We start from the raw sequence: 24336 nt of genomic DNA, 5'->3' as shown, positions 1-24336 counted from the left end.
TTTGTCAATGGATATTTAAGTGGAAGAAAGATGATGAATTTTGGAAAACTTAGAAATTAGAATGTACAAAGTAAATTTACCTATAACCAATGTATTTCTGATAGACTACATATAATTATTTGGTGTAATGTGCAATAATTTCACGAAATAATTGATTAATTCATCAGGTATTTCAACGAACTTATTAAATACCTGAATAAAATATAGATATGTGGATTTAATCAATATTTGGAAAGATTGATGGATGCTTTAAAGTGAATAATTGTTGAATTCATGATATGAAGAGAAAAATGGATGCATATGATATATGTGAGTGAATGATGAATGTAAAATTTAAACAAATGAATAGATGCATTGAATAAATGTGAGAGTTGAAAAATTAAAAGACACATTGATTAAGTGAGTGAAAGATAAATGCAAGAGTTTTTAAAATGAATAAATGGATGCATTGAATAAGTGCAAAGTTGGAAAGATGAATGGGTGCATTACATGTATGTGAGTGAATGGTAAATGCGAGAGTTGAAAAGATGATTAGATGCATTGAATTATGAATGCAAGAGCTAAAAAGATGAATGGATGCATTGAATGAATGCAAGTGTTGAAAAGATGAGTGGATGCATCGAATAGGTGATTGAATTATGAATGCAAGAGCTAAAAAGATGAATGGATGCATTGAATGAATGCAAGTGTTGAAAAGATGAGTGGATGCATCGAATAGGTGATTGAATTATGAATGCAAGAGCTAAAAAGATGAATGGATGCATTGAATGAATGCAAGTGTTGAAAAGAAGAGTGAATGATGAATGTAAAATTTAAACAAATGATAAGATGCATTGAATGAATGTGAGAGTTGAAAAATTAAAAGACACATTGAATTGGTGATTGAATTATGAATGCAAGAGATGAAAAGATTTGTGGATGCATTAAATGAATGCAAGTATTGAAAAGATGAGTGGGTGCATCAAATAGGTGATTGAATTATGAATGCAAGAGTTGAAAAGATCAATTGATGTGTTGAATCAGATGGAAAGATGAGTCATGGATGCATTGAATGACTGCAAGAGTTGACCAGATGAATGCAAGAGTTGAAAAGATGAATGGACGCGTTGAATCAGCGAGTCATTTGATTGAGTGATTGATGAATGAAAGAGTTGAAAAGATAAATCATTGATGCATTCAATGCATGAGTTCAAAAATGAATGGATGCAATGAATGAATGCAAGAGTTGAACAGGTGAATGCATTGAATAAGTGAATGAATAATGAATGCAATAGTTAAAAACCTGGATGGGGGTATTGAATGAGTCAGCAGATGATGAACGCAAGAGTTCAAATGATGAATGAATACATTGAATATTTATAAGTGAGTAAATATGAGCAATAGATTTTGATGAGGTGAAATAATAATTTTGTGCTCATAAGGAATTTTAATCATTGTTTGTTGCATTTTGTTTGTAGATTTTTGCTTTTAGTGAAAATGTTGATTTGTTGCTCAGCCATTTAATTTTTTTTTCTTAATTAGTTAGTAATACATGTACACCCACTGTGCCTAAATGCACTGGCTTATTACTGGGGCATATATGTGTAGTTCCTTGTTGGTATGCAAATAGATTACTGCACTCAGAGTTATAATATAAGGCATACTAGTATAGAGCACCGAGCACAAGACTATATTCATGCCCCAAAACAAAGACAATGCCATTGTTTTGCTTTCAGGAGACAATGCAGAAGGATGCATAAACATTTGGTATCAAATCTCCCCCAATTCCTCCCAGTCATGGAGCCATGGCCTGCCTACAACCGAGCTTTCTCATATGCATACAATGCATTTTTAGTCACATGCCGACATCATAATCTGCGTAAAAGGTCATCGAGTTCAGATTTCATGGAGTTGCTTGCTTGTCGCTGGTACAGTTCGGGGGTTTTCTTATCTGTCGTTGCCTCAAAATATCCTTGTCTCTGCCATCAATCTCCCCTTCTTTGTTTTTTCCCCTTCAGCAATGCTTTTTTCTGCCTGCATAGGTTATCTTGCTTCTACCTGAAAAGTTCATGAAATTGAAAGAGAAGAAAAAGTATTCAACAATCATGCTCTTACATGTAAAATAGAACACATTTTCTTAAAAAAAACTTTTCATAGTTTTTTTTACTGTTTTATGAGACATTTGTTTTGGGGAAAGTTAAAATGTATCTAATAATATACAGGGATGTTTCTTCCTAAAATTGTATTTTGATTTTTTTTTTGTAACATAAGAGCACAATCAGTCAATCATATGATGATATAGGTGGTCCTATATCATGATTTCCCTTTTTTATCATCCTAAATGAAGTATGGTTTGTTTTGATGTTTGGAGGGACATATTCTGTACATTATGATTATGTAAGACTCTCCCATTATGCATTTGGAGAAGTTCTTTACTCGAAATTTACATGTATGTAGTCATAATTTAGTTTCTTGCATAAAATGTCCATCCCTTCTTTCTCTGTCTTTCTGTATGTCTCTCTCTCTCTCTCTTTGTCCGCCTCTTTCTCTTTCAACACTATTGAATATCCTGTTATCTTTTGGTAAATCCCATACAGGTTTTTATGAAATTACAAGAAAAATTCCCTTCTCAACTTGTTGCGCAAATCAAAGTATCACAGTGTGTAGATATCAACTGGGCATTCAAGGCCTACATGTATGTATCGTTGGAAGCGCAATGAGCCAACAATTCTTAGGAGGCATAAGGGGAAAAATGTAAGCGTTGCAATTTCGCTCGATCGCTTTAAAAAATGATGGCATTTTAAAAATAAAATTTTAATTTTGTGATAGATTTTAGCATGATATTATAAAGATGATTTCATATTTTTTCGTGCTTGTTTTTTTTTCGGGGGGGGGGAATATCCCCAAGCCCCCCCCCCCCTCTCTCTCTCTCTCTCTCTGCATGCCAGTGTGTATTATAAGCTTACATTTGATTGTACGAGCAGTATGAAACTAAAGGAAAGAGATGAATCATAATCGTACCCAGATCATGGTGCATCAAGGATCAATTTACTGCCAGCCCCACTAATCAGTCTTTTCTGTCAGTTGGTCACATTATTGAATGCAGAGTTAAAAGTAGGCTTTAATTATTCATTGGACATGCAAAAAGCTTTATGATAGAAAAACTACATATCGGCCTGTTTCTTACATGTACACTCAGTCCATGTATAAACCTTGCTACAGGCTCTTGCATTCATGTGCAAGTCTGCCTTCATCAGCTCAAATCAAATTTTGCGAGAAATATTCTTCAAGGTCGAAAGATTTTTTTGGTTCGAAAAGATTCGGAAAAGTATGTACAATAACATGTACATTATAACTTCAACAGATTATTTTTATGTCATGCAGAAAGTCATTAGATTTTTAAAGTGAACTTCCCCCCTTTTTTTGCCTTGTGTTGCTTCCTGTCTGTGGTATGATTTTAGGCAAAGTTACAGTATGTACAATTGATTACATTATACCATGGAGTTCTACCTCCATGATTATATTTAAACTTCAACAGAATATTTCTTTGTCATGCAGAAAGTCATTAGATTTTTAAAGTGAACTTCTTCCCCTTTTTTGCCTTGTGAAGCTTCCTGTAATGTGGTATTTGTGCGTGATGATGTAATGATTGAGAGGCGAGAGCGGTTAAAACGTCTTCATGTCCCGTATTGTTTTAAAGGTTTTTATACTTGGTGTGTATGTACATGTATCCTGTTTGGATATATGCAGAACCAGCGTCTAGAATAACATATTGTGGATTGCACACTCTACATACACATACTCTAACAGACAGATATTTTACACGAACAAATGGTTGACCATTTGTTTTTATAATCACTGAATAAAAACATGTTATAAATAAGTTTTATATTTTGAAATAAATTAATAAATTCAACATCATCATCATCATCCATTAAAGTACAGTCCACCAGGTTGGTGTATCATTGTACTTGTAAAATTGTGTAGGAGTATGTGCAATGCTGTGGAATTAAGATCTATTCTACATACGTGCGGTTAAAAAAGAGAGAAAGAAAAATAATAATAATAATAAAAAAAAATAAATGAATGAATAAAATTGATATGTAATAAGTGATTCATTAACAATTACATGTAGAATCGGTTTTTCCATTTTGTTATTTACTATGGAAACCTTTATTTTGATTGGACAGGGAGACTTTTACTGTGGAGTTAGCATAATTGTGCTGTTTCTTTAAGAAAAAAGCCCCGAAAGGCTTTCTACCATAAGTCTTCAAGTATCTTGGGTGTGCTATGTACAGTATGTGTTTATTGTGCCTTTTGATTACCAGTCTCTATGAAGGGATTTCTCTTGAATTAATTAAAAAAGAAACATAGATTATAAACATAATTTCTTTTTTTATTTTCATCCTTTTCTTAATTAGATACCATAAAGTGCCTTACAATGGAGTGATCAGGTGTTGAAGTGGTGCTAGCTTCACTGCATGTACCCATGCAAAGTGAACTGAAGTAAGTACTGACACTGTACACTGAATTATAAAGATGAAATTCATTGCAAGCTCATGGATATATAATTCATAGTCATTTGGTCTAATTCTCTGATTCTGATGTAAATCCGTTGTAGTTTAATCCATTAGCCACTAATTGGACTAACACAATTTCATCCAATTCCAAGATTCTTATTTAAATAAATGTGATTAAATCCATTTGGTCTGCTTTCAATCCCATTCTTTTGCCATAATAATCATCTGGTCCAATCATGACTTGGTCTCTAAAATTACTATCTTTGTGTCATTGTTATTTTTCCATGTGGTCTAGGATCAGAATACATTCTAGAAATGAGTAATGTGATACTGGCTTTGCTTCCCTTTTATGAAAAAAACCCTTTTACACTGCTACATGTACATTGCACATGTAGTTCTCGTAATATTTGAATTTTAGATGATGATCAAAAACGGGGGGCAGATCCAGGATTTTCTTGAGGGGGGGGGATTTTGTTAAGGAAAATTTGCCCAGCAAGTAAGGTCCTCACGGGTGTATGCATGACATATTCCCCTCAAAATATTTTTGTGCCTCTCAAAGGGGGGGGGGGGAGCATCAGCAATATGATAATTTTGACAATACATTTATTCTCTTCTACAAAGGGAATTTTCATTCCAAACAACAGATCTATAGTCAAAACAATTGAATACCAGATAACAGGAAAAAGTAGGGGTTTATCATTGCAAGGAAATAAATCTGGCATATTGATTTATTCTCAAAGTAAAGTTTAAAACATGAATATTATCTATTTGCCTCATGGGTGGAACCCTTCCTGCCTTTTATCTTTATGGAATATCCATTACAGATATGACTTGTACACTCATAAGCCTATGTCCATGTATGTGTACATCCTAGCATTGAAACAATGCATTAGCATTCGACAATGCATTATCACTTCAACAATTAGGGAATTATCAGACTGTGAAAACGAGTAACGCAATTTCCTGTGGTAAAATCAGAGTCTATGTTTGCAACTCGTAATGCATTCATTGACAATGTTTTTTGTTTTTTTAATTCCATTTCAGGATGAGCTATGCATCTACTATGCACTCTGTATGAATAGCATTGTATCGACTACATACAATACTCTAAACCCACCACAAGATTTGATTAACTGTTTCAGATGTACTTGTAGATTACAAACAGGAATTTTTATGAAGCAAATCAATACTTAACTATTTTCAATATTTACTTTGTATTAATAGGTATTAATAGTAAGAAATTATTTAATATTTCTTTTCTTAAAATCACTGTGTTTTTTTTATTACTTGAAGCTTTGATTGTTATATTTGATATTTTATACTCCAAACATATTCAAACCCTAGTTCCACTCTCTAGAAAAGGGATTCGTGTGACATTAGTTCTGATGATTTTCTTGTAATTCTTGGAGTCAGTTAAATTAGTGCAACTGCACCTTTAGACTCAAGTGTGTACATTGAACTAATACAGATTTATTGATGATATGATAGTGGATTCACATGGAGTGATAATGAGAAATGCACATTGAGCTATAAAATGACTTTTAATTCATACCAGATGCATGACTCGTGTGACTGTACTAAGGTGTGGTTGCACTGTAATACCCCTTTCATACTGCCCTCTTCATTTTTCACTGGCGAACTTCTCCGCCTCGCATTCCTCACTTCCCAGGCGAAGAAAAAATGTACCCTTTCGCACTGACATTTCTTCCCCGGCAAAAGTCAATGAGCAATTGTAGAACAAACAAAAGAAAATTGTAAACATTACTTCTTACCTATTACAATACATGTAGGTATACAAAAATAAATTACAACATATTTTGGAAGTATTACAAGAAAAACAAGCAATATCACTTTGTTTTTATATTTTAGCACATTTTATACATGTAAAAATTGCTTTTTGATAAATATTGTTAGTAGAAAAAAAAAGTTCAAGGGTATCTACTTGGCCATAGCAATCAGCTGAGCTTGCAACTATCGCGCGCAGAATCTCAGTACAGGGGACTTCGTGAGAGAAAAAAAAATGACCTCTGACGTCATTAAAGAGGAGAAGTTCTCCGGTTTGCTTTCATACTGGCCTTTTCACCTTTAAAGTTACCTTTCATACTGGACACTTTCCCCTTCGCTGGCAAACTTCGCCAGTGAAAAGCGCAATTTGAAAGGGGTATGAATTTATTGAAGATCATCAAATTTAATAGGGCTTAGTCAATGCACAATGTGACAATAGAAACTTTAAAAAGAAGCAGGTTATTTATGAACATAAATTCATTGTGCTAAATTAACAAAAGGAATTTAAAATGTTATTGAATCTACATCACATTTTAGACTACTTATGATAATGAATCCTACTTTGAAAAGTGCAAACAGAAAAAAAGATTATGCCACATGAAAAGCCAAACGCATTGAACTTTGATTTTTTTTCTGGTAGGAAGAACTTTACAACCTGATTCAAACTGTTTATTTAGAATTGGTACTTAATAATGCTCAACATGTTCTTTAACAATCATTTGAGAAATTCTTTGCCGTGATTATTAAATGGTAGAGTAATAAAATGTCAATTGATTTCTACTCTTAAACAGGTGGCTTTTGGAGAGGAAAGAAACAATGTGCAGATAAGGGGATTCTATCATCACATCTCACCACGATGGATGGCAACAGTGACCATAATGAAGGTGGCACAGGAAGTGCTGCAGAAGAGAAACCTGTACTGCTCTTTGATGAAGCCAAGTCTGTAATTGAGGGTACCACATTGTCATCATCTGAGGAAACCCGCACCAAGGACAGAGGTCCCGATGAAGAGAATGTAAAGCCAAAAGAAGTTTCAGAAGCTTCGAAGAATGGACTGACAGAGGACTCCAAAGACACCTCATTGTCTCATGAAACGAGACAAGAACTTGAAGCTGATTGCTCTGAGACCACCAATGATGTAGCCAAAGCAGTTCAGGATCAGCAGCCATTGGGCCAGGGGATAGAATCCACCAAAGAAGAGAACAAGGCAATTCCTCTTTCTCTAGATGATACCAAAGTATGTGCGGAAGACCCTCAGCCACTGCAAGACCAAGAGAACTGTGACAGTCAACAGAATCTCAAGGACCACACCGAAGCCAATGCTGCAGAAGAAATCCCCAACAATGTTTCAGCAAAAAGTATCATCATGAATGAGGTCAAGGACCAAACCACCCCTGGAGATGCTCCAACCAAAATCACAGCTATCCCACTGAAAGATGAATCTGCCGATGTAAGTATGACATGACAAACTGCATTTCCATAGAAATCTCTATTTCCATTCAGAGCCAAGCTCTGGACATCAATCATCATTAGACAAAACCTCACTGTCATTCCAATCATAATCACTATACATGTAAATTACCTTTGACCAAGTATACAATGTATGACTTACTCATTGTAGAAATGTAAAAGCTAGTAAGAGACTGAATGATAATTATTGTGTTGTATTCATTCATCAAGTTATTAATTATCTGATACTGATGGCAATGATTAAATGTTTCATGAGATTCTTTGTTTAAATAGATACCGATACTGGTAATATATGAAATGAAATTTGATACTTTTTAAGATGCATTTGAAATAATCGTTAGAGGGTATTCATTTGTCACGCAATCTACTATGGTCAACAAGGAAATTCGTGATCACTCTTGCAAAAAGTGTTCACTGGCTTTCTAGGAAATTCGTGATCACTCTCGCAAAAAGTGTTTACTAGCTTACAAGTTCACGAGCTTTCGAGTGCCGCTGCAACTCTTTATCATTTATCATCTGGTTCCAGTTAGGATTTCCAATTGCCCAACTGGTTCCAGTTAGGATTTCCAGTTACCCGACTGGTTCCAGTTAGAAATCATTTCCAGTTGGAAGTCATATCCATTTACCCAACTGGTTCCAGTTAGGATTTCCAGTTGCCCAACTGGTTCCAGTTAGGATTTCCAATTTCCCAACTGGTTTCAACACTCGTGCTACGCGCACACATGGGACATCAAAATCCAGTGTTCAAGTCAATAGAGTTTTCATTGTTCGTTTAAAGCGAGATATACACATCCTGCAATTTTCATGAATAAAACTCATTTGATAAAGAGTTGCAGCGGCACTCGAAAGCTCGTGAACTTGTAAGCTAGTGAACACTTTTTGAGAGTGATCACGAATTTCCTAGAAAGCCAGTGAACACTTTTTGCGAGAGTGATTACGAATTTCCTTGTTGACCATAGTAGATTGCGTGACAAATGAATAGCCTCTAGCGATGGTTTCAATTGGTTTCAACTGGAAATTGTTAAATTCCAGTTAAAACCGATTGAAACCAGTTGGAAATCCAACTGGTTTAAATTGGATTTTGGTCCTGGGCATGCCTTATAAAAGAAAAGCTCCGAAAGTAATTCTCTTTCTATCAGTGTGACAAAAACATATAATACAATCAACACTTAAAAGAAAAATAAGTTACTCAAAGAAAGTATGGGATGTGCTTCAATTTCATGTGAGAGAATTCTTAAATTGTAACTGCAATTTAGTTACTGAAAAATGGATATGAATGTGCAGGATAAGCCCATTGATTCATGCAGACTGCTATTCAGAAATTCTAAAGCTCATAGATAATTTGACATGCGTTTGTTTTCACTGTTTAGGATTTATGTTGACGGGGCATGTCAGTTAATTCCCTTCATATTTTTTGTCACTTGTCATTTCAGATCAAGGATGAGCAACTCATTCATTGCAAGAAAGAGGAGTATGATCTTCATTTAGATGAAACAAAATTGTCTTCCACGATATCTTCCAGCCAAAGTGCCAATACCTGTTTGACAGCAAACGTTACACCAAATGGACAAAACAGCAAGCAGGAGTCCCTGCCTTCATCTCCGAACTTAAGTCTTCCATCTCAAGAAAATATGCAAATAAAAATAGATAACAAATGCTCATCAAGCGTTGAAGATTCAGTTAACAATAACATTCAGAAGTGCACCACATCTTGCCAAGAAACGATTGAAGTGGATTTAAGTGAATCATCAGTTCTTCCAGAGAGCCCTACTAACTCAGATCAATCTGATTGCGCCATGAAAAATGGACAGGAAGATAAAGATGGACCCTTACCTTATGTTCCCAAACCTGAGGAAACTGTTGAAAACACCCAGAATCGTTCAATGCTAATGAAATATCTTGGGTTACAACCTGTAGGGGAAAGTGGTAAATCAAGCAAAGACCCCAGAGCTGATGTATCATCCACAAAAATGAGATTGAGTTCATCATACTTGGATTCGTTTTGCCTGATGCCTGGCCTAGACCAAATGAACTCTTACCGAAATGGCCAGATCTACAATACATCACCTTTTGAAGCATGCAGCGATGGCAGCCATTCTCCAGAGCCTCCAATTCTGTCAGAGACTCCCGTCGTAGGTTCATCCCCACCTCACCATGATTATGATGCAATGGAGGCAAGAATGATGGACATGACTCCCAGAATGGGCCCAGTGATGACCAAGGGGGATCTACCAACCAGTTTTGCTCAATCCCATCCACCAGATCAAAATATGAAGACTGCTTTCAGCAAGAAGCAACATGGATTCTTGGGCCCTGCATCATCACATGCCTTGAACAGTCTGTGCCATAGGCTCGCAGAACGTGTAGAACCAGATGTTCCCTGTCAAGATCCTCATATTTCTCAGGGAACAAAACTCAGTGAAGACTTCTACTCAATACCTAACAAGAAGCAGAAAGACCATGACAAATATGCAGCAAAGACAAAGAAGTTCTCCAGCTTGTCAGATGTTGTTCCATGCCCAAGATGTCACAGAACTTTTAAGAACAGAAATCAGTTGAGAGGGCACCTTCGCTGGCATATCAACGATCCAATAAACCTTCTCTCTGGAAGATGGCCTAAAGATAGGTCTAATACACATGAAAGCAGACTTTCTTCTGCAAAGACCTCGGGAAATATCTTGGATAAAAGTGGAAAAAAGAAGAAAAACTCAAATATCCACCTAGTTCCTGAAAGACAAACTTCATTTTCACATCTTTCTGGAGAGACACAAGACAGTTTTCCTTGCACTCTTTGTTCCAAGGTGTTTCGAACCTCCCTCAAGTTACGAGGACATATGATGGTACACAAACGTAAACAATCAAAGAAGAAAAATATTTACTGGAGGAATAAGTCCAGTAAAAGCCCTGGTTCTCAAGGACAATTCCAGTGTGAAATTTGCTCTAAGAGGTTTGTGTCTCAGATAAAACTCAGTGCCCATATGACAACCCATGCAAAGGAAGTCCATCCAAGGAGCAAAGGCGTTAAAAGGCTTGGGAGTTTTGCACACAGTAATGGTGAAAACTCATCAGTTGATAATGGCCGTACAGGAATTTCAAACATAGAACAGACGGTAGTCCTTGGAAAAAGGAAAGGACCATTTAAATGTAGTATTTGCTTCAAAACATTCCATTCATTGCGAGCTCGGAATGGTCACATGGGTATCCACTCCACTAAATGGAAGTTTGGAAAATCTGTTCACCAAAGAAGTTCAGTCAGAATCAAAGAAGAAGCATCTGATCAAATGTCATCCTTTGTAGGACCATCTTCCAGTGAAACCTCTGGACCAACAGACCAAACAGTGTCAATTAAAACAGATGAGAATGTTGATCCCAACGAATCCAATGGTTCAGCTACCGGGAACAGTTACCGGGTCCGTAATCTATACTTCAAATGCATCCATTGCCAGCTTGTCTTTGCCTCACGGCACAGGGTGAGGAAGCACCTCATGAAGGTGCACTCCATCATGCCTCCTGGATCAGATTCGTTCACAGAAGAAAGAGTAGATGGTTGTAAATTCTGTGAGGTTTTCAAGAAGAGGAAAAGGGGAAGACCAAAGCGAGGTGAAAATTCTCTGGTGCAATGTCCACATGGGAAAATTGTAGTGGGATACAACTTACCTTTGAACTCTGTCAGACTTAGCAGAAAACAGAGACGTACTTCTAAGACAGTGAAAACTGAGGAACAATCTGCTCTCACACCAGGAGATGTCATGCCCCAGAAATGCTCTGTCAAGTTAAGTCCAGTAGATGTAAATGCAGCTAGAGAAAAGGACATTCAAGACCATCTAAATCATGAAGTGCAGAAATCAGAGGAATCTACGTTGCCAGACTCTCAGTCACTCAAAAAAAGAGGAAGGCCCCCCAAGGATCGCTTGAAACCAGCACATAATATGCAGAGTGCCCGCAAGATAGTATTCTCAGTTGGAGCAAATAAAAGAGGTAGAACACGTGCCCTTTCTTCAATTAGGAGACGCAGAATGGGAAAGGAAATTTCTCTCTTGGGCAGGCAACTTCAAAGTGGATGGGATCCAAAGAGGCAAAGGTTCATTGGCCGGCCTTACAAGTGTCATCTCTGCAAGATGTCTTACCGTAGTGAAAGGCAACTTTGTGGTCACATGAGATCTCATGGCATTCATATTTTTGACCTATCACAACTTCCTGCAGATCAACGAGGAAATACATTCATGCCCTGTGAAGACATGGATGCCAAGTTTGATGATGGGCCAGAGGTGGATAATCCTGAAAGAGATTTGAGCACTGAGAAGTCAGAGAGTCAAACAGCAACGCCTTCTACAGAACCAGATCTTGAGATGACAACTGGAGAGAATGGTGTTGGAGGAATCTGTGGAGTTTGCAAGAAAGAATTTGATAGTGATAACATGTTCCATCAGCATTTGCTTGGTCGATACAATAAGAAATGCAGACAAGAGTGGATGAAGCATACCTTTGGGTTTGGAACTAAAAATAAAGCACATCATGCTTTAGAGCAAGACATTGTAGATGATCATGGAACTGTCGATTCAAAAGATGAACAAAGCTCTGGTAACCTTTACGTCATTGACAAGATCAACATGGAAACCTTTAAAGGTTCTGGTATATTCAGTAACCTTCAACAAAATGTCAATGACAAGATCGAAAATGTGTTGCAAAGAGAGAAGCTTGTCAACAACTGTTCAAAAAGCCTTGAAAATCCTGAAAGGAGAGACAAGGAACAGCCACCTCCTGTCTCGACTCAAAGTGATTCTGGACTCGCAAGCAGCTTTTCCCCAAAAAAGGGCTCAGTTTTGAATGCAGTCATTAACAGGTTAACCCAATCATCCAAACCAAGTGATGCTGTCTTACGCAACACACCTTCGTATTCTCCCAGTAAACCCAAAAGATCGCGCAAAGGATCCCAGAAACAGATCTTCACTTGCAATATTTGCAACAAGGTTTTTGACAAGAAACAGAAGCTAAGTGTTCATGCAATGATTCACAGACTGAAGGTAGCCACTGTCATGGATCATATAGAAAATGCTTCTCAGAGGAATGGGTCTGGCATCAGCACTCTGCCAATTGGTGAAGATCAAGAGCCTGCTCAGAATCAAGAAGTGAATGACTCTCTAGTCAACACAGAATCTGTAGCCCCAATGCATTTTATGTACACATGTCCTGATTGCCCAAAGCAGTTTACATCAAACCTGAAATTTACAAGTCATTTGAAGATGCATGGAAAGAGCACTATGAGTAAAAGTCCCAAACGAGACACCAGTCTAACGTGCAGTCAAAACTCAAAGGCAGAGCATCCTGCTGACTCATACAAAGCAGATTGTTCTGGAAGTCCTTTAGAACCTGCAAGTAATATTGAGAAGCTTCCCAGTGAAGAAGTGTCTTCTGCCACCAAAAGTGATATATCAGCAAGGAAAGAATATCATAGCAATGAAAGCACATTTGACTTACCAGAACAACCTAGTTCAGATGACACCACAAAGACTGTGGCTAGTGTTCAAGATGTACCTATCAAGGAAGACCTAAATACAGACAGAGAGAAAAGCCAGGCAGAAAAACAGAAGCTGATAAGTAGGCCTCGCCTGCTTTTGAAAATTAACCCAACAACCTTGCAGCGCCTCTATGACTGCCCAGATTGTTTCAAATCATTCAAGAGTCGGCGTCATTTAGCTCATCATCAAAGAATTCATTCTGAAGAAAAGTTATCAAACAGTCATCTACAAGAAAATACCACACCTCAACCAGAAGTTTGTTCAACACTGTCTACTAAAAATGATCATAGCTCTCCAGACCAGTCTGAATTAGTATCAGATTCTTTTGAAGAAAGAACTGGCTCAACTGAATTTGGCTTCCAAGATGGTGATCAAGCTATTGGAATTGCTAATCCTGAGCCAGTCCCTCTGGAGAATATATCTGCATCTGCAAAAAACAGTATGGAAGGACACCCCCCTGAAAAGAATGTGCCCTGCAAAATATGTGATAAAGTCATGAAGAAGTCCCAGTTGGGTGGCCACATGAAGTCCCATACAAAGGAGCTGCTCTCCAGAAAATTCAATGGTCCTGATCATGGTAGTGCCTTCGACAAGAAGCGATTTTCTAGTTCTGCTTCTGCCAAGAGATTTATGGATAGAGAAATAATTTCTGGAGTAGATTTATATCGCTCAGTATCAAGGAATGCCGAACCATCTCTTGCAAAGTCCTTCACAGGAACAGTACATGATATTGCTACAATTGACAATTTGGATAAAGAAGAAGCAGAGTATGGTTCTAGCACTGCTATTATGGAAAACTATGTAGAAGAACTCACAGACAGAGAGCAGGAAAAGCAGCATCACACTTGCCATATTTGTGATATAAAGTTTGACACCTATCAACAACTTTGTCAGCACTTGAAAATGCATGTTGTGAAGAAACCAAGTTTTAGTGTGTCAACTGTTGCACAAGAGGTTAATGGAGTACCCTCTACAAATATGGTTGAGAAAGAAGTCTCCTTCATCGAAAGCTCCAAGCAGACATTTGCTCGCCCAAAGATCTATCCCTGTGAAATCTGTGGCATTCCTTTCTCATCCTTCAGACAATTCCGGGTTCACATCAGTCAGACTCATGGTGGCAAATACCAGTATCGTCTCATGCTTCAGCAGAAGGAAGCTGCCAAAGCTGGTGCTTTTCTCAAAGAACCTGATACCATTAACAAGACTCATCCTCACAAATGTGATGTCTGCGGGAGACGGTTCAAGCGATTAGCTCTGCTAATATTTCATCTGAACAAGTTGCACAAGGGATGGAAACAGAGATTGTGCATGATGAATGTTAGGAGCAGACCTCGACCACCTCAGACTGCTGTACAGAAGATGCCTGGAACCAATGCACCAAACGGACAGAGTGCTTCAGGAGACCCTGCAGTGAATCCTGCAGATCTTCCATTTACCTGTGAGCTGTGTGGCAAAAGCTTCAAGATGAAGGTGCAGTTATGTGGACACATGAAGACTCATGGTAGAGTTGGACATTCCCCAATCAAAATATCACCACTTGCCATGAAGGGAAAATATACTCTCAGGAAAAGTAGGAAACCAGACTTCAGGCTCAGTGATGAGTGGATTCTAGACATGGATGATGAGCAGATGAAATATGAAAATTCCATGGCCCTCCAGCAAATACCAACTGGGCAAAGTATAGTTGATCAGCCAAGCAACATGAAGAGTCCTCCCAATGCTAGTATGTATAATGCCCCCATGTATGCAGCCAAGCCAGTGGCGAGTAGTATGGTTGGAACACCAAAAGTCATTCCAGGCCTCGCAGAACATAGTGATCAATATAGAATGCCTATGTCAAGTCCAGAGATGCCGATGACCCCACCAGCTTTAGATCTTAAAATACCTGTAGCACCTCCACCACCGGAACCCAGCAAATTCATCACAATCCAAATGGAACCAGTCCTGCAGCAGATGCTTCACAGGTGTCTTCTTTGCCATTCATACTTCAGCTCACAGGAAAGTGCAGTACTGCATTGCAAGGAAGTTCACTTTAAAAAGAAACCCAAAGTCTTCCATGCTGCTGATTCTGCCCAAATTCCATCCCATCCACTAGGGCAGGATTATCATATGAGTGGTGCAGCTCAGGAGCTTGGGCCACATTCTTCTCAACACTCACCTGCTGTTTGTCCTGGAATACCTCCAGTTTCACCAAGCCTTCAACCACCAGTCCCACAGCGTATGCATTGCCCACCTCCCATGGCAAGCCAGATATCTCCAAGGAATCAATCCCCCACACCATCAATATCCAAAATGAAATCTCCTGGTTTTGATAGAATGAATGTGCCACCTTCTAGATTCCAGGAGAGAAGTTGTAATCCACCGGTACACCCCTTCTCTGGTCCTATGCCAAAGGCAGCTCCAACATCAACACCATCAGCAAAGACAATCAGTCAAACACCATTCAACGAGATGCTCTACCGGGTGGAGATGCTAGAGGGGCAAACACGGTATGTGTGTAACACTTGTAAATCAACATTCCTACACTACAATTTCCTCATGAGCCATCTGGCAGAGCATAATCACCTGGCATACACATGCTTGCAGTGCGGATATGCCACTTATTCAGAGAGAGATTACCAGTTGCACTGTCAGCTTCACGATGGTCAGATTTCCAAGAAAATTAGAAGAGTAAGACCAAAGCCACCAGGATATGCCTCCAATGCCGACAAAGGACCAGCTCCAAGGGCTGTCGCAACTTGTCATATTTGTCAACGGTCATTTGTAAATATGAAGGGTCTGAAGGCACACATGGTCCTTCATTCTGCTAACTACAACAGCATATCAGAGAGGAGAAACGAGTCCAAGAAACTCCCTAGAAATATCATTGTGCCTCTGACATGCTTCAATGAGGTGGCTTCAGAGCCACTTTCCCTTGTGAAACCTACAGAAGAGCAGACAGAAGCATTAGATCTAACTGTTAAACCAGTAGAAGAGGCACTTGACTTGAGCATGGGTCCAAGGAATTTTTCAGACCAAGCAGAGAGTCCAGATGTGGAAAGTTCAATTGATATGACAGTCAGTAGCATTCCAGACGAAAGTCCTGCTATCAGTCTGCCTGATGTGTGCCAAGTTATGCAGCCACTTGAGGTGCCAGAAGAGCCTACATCATCCCCCACCCCATCGCCCACAGAAAAGCTTACACATGTCAGAAAGCCAAAGAACAGCATTAGACTTGTAGGTGCAATTGATGTTGATGTTGCCAGCTTGGAAAATAAGTACAGTGTTGTTACAGATTTGATGGATACTGACAGTGATATTTCACCTGATGTTCCTTTATCAGCTGGCCAGGAATCTCCGGCCAGAAGTGGAGAAGGGGAGAGTGAGCTTGATGGCAAATCACCCAAGAAGACAAGAAATTATAAGTGTACAATGTGTCAGTATGCTACAGACTTCAAAGACTCGATGGAACGGCATGAGCAGAAGCATCGCAAGTTCCGCACATTGGCCTGTCATCAGTGCAGTTACAGGACTCCAGAAAAGAGACTCATGTTAAGGCATGTACTCACTATTCATGAGAAGCAGAAGCCATATCAATGCAAATTATGCTCGTACTCATCGGCGTATAAGCATCACTTGAAACGCCATCATACAAAACGTCACCAACAACCCCTTTTGACCTGCAATCTTTGTGAGTTTACCACAGACGATGTGGACAAGCTGAAAAGTCACAGTGCTTCACATCCTGAACCAAAAGTCTACCAATGCAAGCTTTGCCCTATGGTGTTTAATAGTGGTAAGCTCTTTCGAGCTCACAAGCAGATTGTTCACCACAAGAAGAAGAAGAGCAAAAAATCCAGCCGGGACAAGCACCATTCTTCCTCTCGTGTTGTCGAATCGTCAGAATCCACGACAGAGGGAAAAGAAACAGAAACTTTGGCCACGTCAGAGGAGACCACAGAACCAGTTGCCCTCAAGTATCCTTGTAACCTGTGCAAGTATCAGACAGATGATCAGAATGAACTAACCATACATCTCATGGAAAAACACTTTAGCAATCAGATCAAAGAAGGTTTGGGTGATGTCTGCTCTACAGCGCAGTGTCCTCAGTGTGGTTACCTGACTGGGAAAGAACAGATGAAAGCTCACATGCAGATACATGACATTGGGGAGCACTTCAACTGTGACCAGTGCCTCTTCAAAGCATGCACCCAGGAGGAAGTGGATGAGCATGTGAAACAAAAGCACAAAGTCAAACTTGCCCCTACTCTGACGTGTAAGATGTGCAACATGCGTTTCTGGAATGCAGAGGATATGAAGCAGCATACAGAAATGCACCTGAAGGATACGTCCATTTCTGTGAAAAACCCTTTCCTCTGCAACCTGTGTCCTTTGAAGCTGATGAACCGACGCGATGCCCTGAGACATCTCCAGCTCCACACTGATCGCTACCCATTCAAGTGTCGTCACTGCGTCTTCTCCTGCTTCACCAAGGCCTCCATACAACGCCACCTTGCCATCCACCGCCACGCCAACAAACCCAAGTCCCTGGGAGCCATTAGAAAGAATGGAAGGAAGACTCACTCCATGGGGGCAAGTGGGAGCTCCGGCAGTGAGAGTGATGTCCAGAAGAGCCAGAGGAAAAGCCACAGCAGTAAGTTCTCTACCTTTGGTCCTGTAGCTAATCGCTTGCCCATATACCAATGTCGGTTTTGTAGTCATAATTTTAGAGTAGCCGAAGATTGGCAACGTCATGAAAGAAGACATCATATGATTTGGCCAGAGTAACTTATTTATTTTTATTCTCATTTCTTCTTATTTGTTTTATTCATATAAATATAAAGCATTCTATTCAGTAAATTTTTGTGATCAGCAATATTTTTAGTCCTTTATCTATGCTGGTAGTTAAAAATTTGTTTTCAGGATGATAAATATAAGTGCAGTCCAGATACAGTGTATATTCAGAGAGAAAATATGATTTTATTCCATTCAACAGTTAATAGTTAATGATACTGATGATTTTATTCCATTCAACAGCTTATAGTTGATGATACTGCCATAGTTTATCAAGTTCTATTAATTCCAGTTTAAAGCTTTGTTCTATTTTTCCCGATGTTGTTTGTTTTCATGTTTGGTTGTTGTTTTACATTGCTCATATCTCAAAGTGAAATGTTTGATACATGGATTTTTTTTTACACTTCATTCTTTAACGATTCTCATTCTATCTACCCCATCCCCCTTTCCTTTTTCTCGTTTTTTGTCTCCCTCTACAGCTACATGTTAAAGTAGCTTTAAATTGATCAACGGAAGGAGAATTTATTGAATGCATCCAGCTTATATAATGTTGGACCTGGCCGCAGAAGATAAGGGGGTATCTTAGCCCATTTATTGCAAATGTATTGTTGTAGCCTAGATGTGAAAGAAAGTTCGTTGAAACCCTGTGAATGCATGATGCCCAAGATAACCTCTAATAAAGGATTTGTTTAAGGTTTTCTTTTGGGACTCCATGGTCTTTAATGTTGAACCTTTGAAGAAGAAATTGGGCAACCTCTGCATAATCCTGCTCGGATTTTCCATTCACATTTGATACTGGCTTTACAGGAGTATCTGTTTTTACCATTGTCCCGGAAGATTTCAGAGACACCAGCCTCAAAGTTTTAGCAAAGAAATCTACATTCCACTCCCATAATATTCATGTGAGACTCTAAGAAATAAAAAAGCATGTTCTGTTCTTTTTTATACTTTGAATTGAGGTATCACATTATTATTAGATCGCCAGTAACGACCATTATTCAATGTTGAATGGAACTACGTAGACTTGCAGGTGGTTATTGTGTACAGGCTTCCCATCTGTGGGTCAGGTGGGCCAAATTTGCATGAAAATCTCAAGTCTAGCCCCTGTTCACTGTAAATACATTACTTCTTGAGACTGGGATAGGGGTTGCATCCATCATTGTCTTTAGTGGCATGTCATGTTGCAAACATTGCTTCGTTGTTCAGCTTGCTATTACAGTAGTCGCTTTCTTCATGCTTCATCCATATCACTGCTTTCCACTTTTCGTCCATCCTCTTCACAAAATAACTGTTTCTTTCGTTGTCTTGCTTTCGCACTCTCTGTTCCCAACGTATAAAAAGTGTGTTTCATTGCATTTTATTCCACCAATATCATTGAAGAAAGCATTCCTTGTAGAGTATATGTTGTGCTCAAGTCTTGTGTTTTTTAAAGGTAATCACGGCATAGTTCATGATTCTTAGATGTTCCTTCACCCGTATTGGACATTTAGTGTGTTCCCGTTCATTAAGCTCAAGTGCATTTCATTTGCTTGTCACACTATTTCACTACAATGTATTTTAAAGCAAATTTTTAGAGGTTTTACTGCCATTGTACACTGTATGCTAAACAATTAAAAGTATATTACAAGTCAAATTGTGATCCTAACAAGTAATAAACTTGGATGATTTTTTTCACTAGGCAGAAAATGAAAGAAGTGAAGACAGCAAAAATCATTTTTTTTTACCATTTGGTATACAGGTGCTCCTCTTTGATAAAAAAATTGACTCTGATATTGAAGGATTCCTGCTATATTTTGTAATGCTTGTCGTATCAATGTGTGAAATATGTACATATTCAATTGAAAGAATGTCAGGGTTCTCACAGTCATGGAAAATCATGGAAAAATTCATGGTCATGGAAAGTCAGATAAAGTCAGGGAATTTGGAAAATTTGTGAAAAGTCAATTATATTTACCTCTCGGCTATGGCAGCTTCCCAGTTTGTCGTGTCTTACAACTCTTAAACTCTGTGATCGTACTCTGCATTAATAATTGGTGTTCATGATTTCCATTTTTTCCCAGTTTTGTGATATCCCAAATGCTACATAAGTCCCAGCACGTCATGGGAAGTCATGGAAAGCAGCAATTCAGTCATGGAAAAGTTACGGAATTCTGTTTTCAAATTTCTGTGGGTACCCTGGAATGTCCATGTAATATCATTACCGGGTATTCATTTTCATAACACCTTTTTCTTTATCCGCCAGTTTCCATGGTAGCGTTTTCTGTTATTGCATGCATCATTATTTCACCTTTAGACAGTGTACAAAACATATCCCATCATTCCATTCCAACTGCTGCATGTTGATGTTGGGGTGTTTTCCCCAAAAAAAATCATGTTGATTCTTTGTATGTTCGTGCTTCTTTAAGTTATGGCTATCAAATATTTGCAATCGCTTTTACCGTTAATTGCTTGCCAAGTTATCCCAGTGCTTTGATTGTAAAATCGATGGCCATCCCCAATAGTTTGAATTGTGAAAGTACTTAAGTTTTAAATAGGATATGTGTCTGTCATCTTTAGATAAAACATGTGATTATTATGTAAATATGTATATAAAAATGATTGGTTTTCTGCCCTACTTTTATCCGAGAAATGTGCCTTGAAAATTAAGATGGAGGAAGATATGATTAAAGGGTCTGGGTGACATCGCATGATTCAGGTCATCATCATTCTTGCCAAATTGTCTTCTTTATAAAGACAATTACAACCAAAGTTTTTTTTTAGGTATTATCCAGGTTTATTTGGGGATAACGACAGATCTCTGTATGCCACAATAGAAATACAGACCTTAACTCCCAATGTTTGTAAATTTTATGGTACCATTTGATTAACAGGGTCCCTAAGTCAGTCCTGTATTGCAATACCATACCTATCAACCTTTCTGAATTGAGAGGAAATCGTCTCAATTTTCTTATTATTTGGACAGGATTTTCCTAAGTTTAGATAAGTTTTACTCTGCTGTGGGGAATATTATTTTTTACCTTTCTTAAAAAAAAATCAATCCCTATTTTTTATTGGAAAGGATTTTAGGTCTGGGAATGAACAATGAATGCTCCTAATATTTGTTGTACACGATAGCAATTTACATGTTCTTAAAATTATGCGCAAATATTCACCCACCAGTAAAAGTATTTTTACTGCATATTTTAGCTAACTCATATCTTAAAAGAGACATTAAATGACACAGCAGTCAATATCCAGTGTTAAAGTCTAGCTGTTATGAATAATCCTTTTACATAGTATAGGACAATAGTTCAGAGGCAAATCCTTTTCAAGTTTATTTCATGCATCTTGTATTTGACTTTAAAAAAGATGAGAATTTTATTTCAATCAAAACCCTTTCTTAATTCCAAATACAGTCAATTTTCAAAGATAACTTGTGTACTACATGTATGACAGAACTGGTTTGCAATAAAACCAATATTATGTAATGTCGGGTTCAATTGAAATGGCAGACTTATGTGAAAAGACCTATTTTTGCCTGCATGTGTATACTTTTACTCTTTGCCAACCATTTTATTTTTACCTCATGGGCCCGTTTTATGAAACTTGGTATGATACACAATAGCTATTGACACCATTTGATTTGAATGGCTGTTGGTAAACTTGTTATAGAAAGTGTGCATTTGTCATTTTTTTATGAAATTGAACCCAGTGACCAAACTACTAATTCATAAATAATCAGAAAAGAGAAAGTGGGTCAGTCCAAAAGAATTTTCTTACAGAAAAATAAGGTTTTAGCTCAAAGGGGAAGGGGTGGCATTTGCCTTATTTAGGGGAAAACAGTGAATGCATGCCCCCTGACCCCCCCCCCCCCCCCAATTAAGCATGCATTCTGGGCCATTTCACAAAAGTTTCCAATTAACAGTTTACAATAAATTTTAGAGATGAGTGAAATGATGAAATCTTGCTAAGGGCAAATTTTTATATCAGAAATACATGGTATAACAGTGTTTTATGAAATCAGACCCTGTCTCTCTTTATGATACTTAAAGCTTTTTTCATTTTTAACCCAAATTTGCCTAAATTCTGACCAGTTTTATTTTAGTATACAATGCCTTATAAGAAAATGATTGGCAATGAGATGAATGTTTCTCAGTCTTCCATGTTACATGTTATGAAGTGCCAAAATACTTGTCTTTACTTGTATTATTACATTTACCACCAAGCCTTCCATACATAGAGTACTCGCCATATAGATATAGAGCTTTAGTATGAATGTCACTCACAATGTCTTCCAAATAACGGGTGGAAATGATGTTTAAGTAAATTATAGTTGTTTAAAATGTCATCAAAACTGACTTCTGCATTTATCCTACCCGCTCTAAAATAGATGAGTGGAGAAATTATAAGCAAATATTTCTTAAGTCCTCATGAAAATAGGAGTCAAATATTTTCAGAAGTTTGTAATGAAATAATTTTTAATACTTACATACCAAAAGATACATGCGTTTTGTTGTCCGTATAGGGTTTCGTTGAAAGCTTAAAAACAGAGCATTTTATCAAGTACTCAGATACTAATAAGTTATAATTTTATCAAGCTTGTAAAGTCCATTGTATTAGTATATTGCTAGGGGAGGGAGATACATGTACATTGTAGTATTAAAGTATAGGCACTCCAAGTATTTAAGATGTCACAAGCACAACTAGTAAGTAAAGGAAAAAATAGTATTTTAATGAAAAATTTTAACTGTGTACAGAATGCATGTGGTTGGTATTTTGTACAAATGAAAAGTACAGCTTTAAGGAGTGGTTTCTAAAAAGAGTCTGTGCATGTACAGGAGTAAATTAACCCCCCCCCCCTCCTTAATCTCTCTCTGGCTGAGATAGAAAGCTTGAATTTGAATTTTTCAAAATTTTCTTTACCCCAACCATGACAGAGAAAAACTCAGTAGATGGATGATTTTTATGTGCATTAGCTTTTTGTCCAATTTTGTTATTAGAAAAATGTCAGCTAAACTAGACTAGGTTATTTTTATTTGACAATGTTAGCATTAAATTTTAGAGGGCATTATATTTCTTGTTAATGGCAACTATGCAAATCCGTCGCATCTAGTAAACTTGTCCTATGCAGCTGCTAATCAATTCAGCTCAATTACACCAACTTTATTTGTATCAATCAAACACATATGATAAGATGATCGTGTTTTCTTAATTGTTCTTCCAGTATTTGTACACATGCATCTTCCAATCTGATGTAAACTTTTGCCTTGTTTCTTGTATTTTCAAAAAAAAATGTTCCATTTAAAATAAAATATTAAGAACTATAAACTCAATGTTTGTGTTGTCTTCTGTATTATATACTAGGTTACCCTATTCAAGTTTTTTTCTTTTCTCTTGCACACAAGGCCTAAAGGCCACTACACATATTATGATTAGTCTGTAAACGGATTTTGGAATAAAACGTAGTGGAATTTGATACTAATATGGAGACATAGAATATATTGCTGTGTAATGTTTTAAATCCATCGTACAAATACTTATGTACAAATCTGTGACTATTATGCTACCACCCTTAGAATGAAAGCAAATATATCTATTCGTAGTGACGTCATAGCAATGGTACGAATGGCTATGATTTGAAACTAATTTGGCTTTTTCTCCTAAATAAAGGCTGGTCATCATCCATTTTTTCTTTATATTAGTAGTCTTTCAGGTAATTTGAACCTGAAATAAAAAGATAAATTTCATTCAAATTTTCATAAAATGACAAAATGCGATTTGTTCCAAAACTTGGATAGTGGACTAGTCATAAAATGTGCGGTGGCCTCAGGTAACAAGGTATCTATTGGCCTATTAAAAATGAATGAGACACGGCACTATTGGCATATTATATTTGTTGCTATGTCGGGTATTTTCAGCTTAGATGGTCCAGCTAGAAGAAACTTCTATTTGAAAAGTGTGCATAAAAAATTTGAATTTGTTGGTAGACATCAGTATTGTGTTCGTCTGAAGCCCTGTGCACACGACAAGATCCGACGATGGCGTAATTTGTCAACAGATCGCATTTACCGTTATAAAACTGAAAGTTCCATGAAGTAAAATAGAAGTTCAGCATAATGCCTGGAATACTAAAATCAGAATTTTGCTTCATTGCATGCCTTGTGGTCAAAGGAAAGTCCAAAATCAGCTTCAAGTTCCAACCGACGATAACATCGTTCCTATTTGGAAATGACTTTGCATCTTCGTACGACGATGATCAAAATGGACTGGAAATTTTATTTTAGTATTGGTAGTAAAAGTTGCATTATTGA

At 37.6% G+C, this 24336-nt stretch overlaps 1 protein-coding gene across 4 annotated transcripts in view; it reads left to right on the top strand.

The window, feature by feature from the left end:
- LOC121425696 overlaps positions 1-23710 on the top strand; it is a 37749-nt gene extending 14039 nt beyond the window's left edge. For 3 of the 4 annotated variants that reach the window (XM_041621863.1, XM_041621864.1, XM_041621865.1), the window contains exons 2-4: positions 4401-4485; positions 7076-7734; positions 9188-23710. In XM_041621863.1, coding sequence (XP_041477797.1) covers positions 7141-7734; positions 9188-18040 — 9447 coding nt within the window. In that variant the 5' untranslated portion in view covers positions 4401-4485; positions 7076-7140 and the 3' untranslated portion in view covers positions 18041-23710. The remainder of the gene's footprint in view (positions 1-4400; positions 4486-7075; positions 7735-9187) is intronic. The other variant, XM_041621866.1, reaches the window with a different exon arrangement.
- The last annotated feature ends 626 nt before the right edge of the window (positions 23711-24336 follow it).

The sequence above is a fragment of the Lytechinus variegatus genome, chromosome 12, assembly GCF_018143015.1.
Source record: "Lytechinus variegatus isolate NC3 chromosome 12, Lvar_3.0, whole genome shotgun sequence".
Taxonomy (NCBI): Eukaryota; Metazoa; Echinodermata; class Echinoidea; order Temnopleuroida; family Toxopneustidae; genus Lytechinus; species Lytechinus variegatus.
This window is presented reverse-complemented; position numbering and strand designations above follow the sequence as displayed.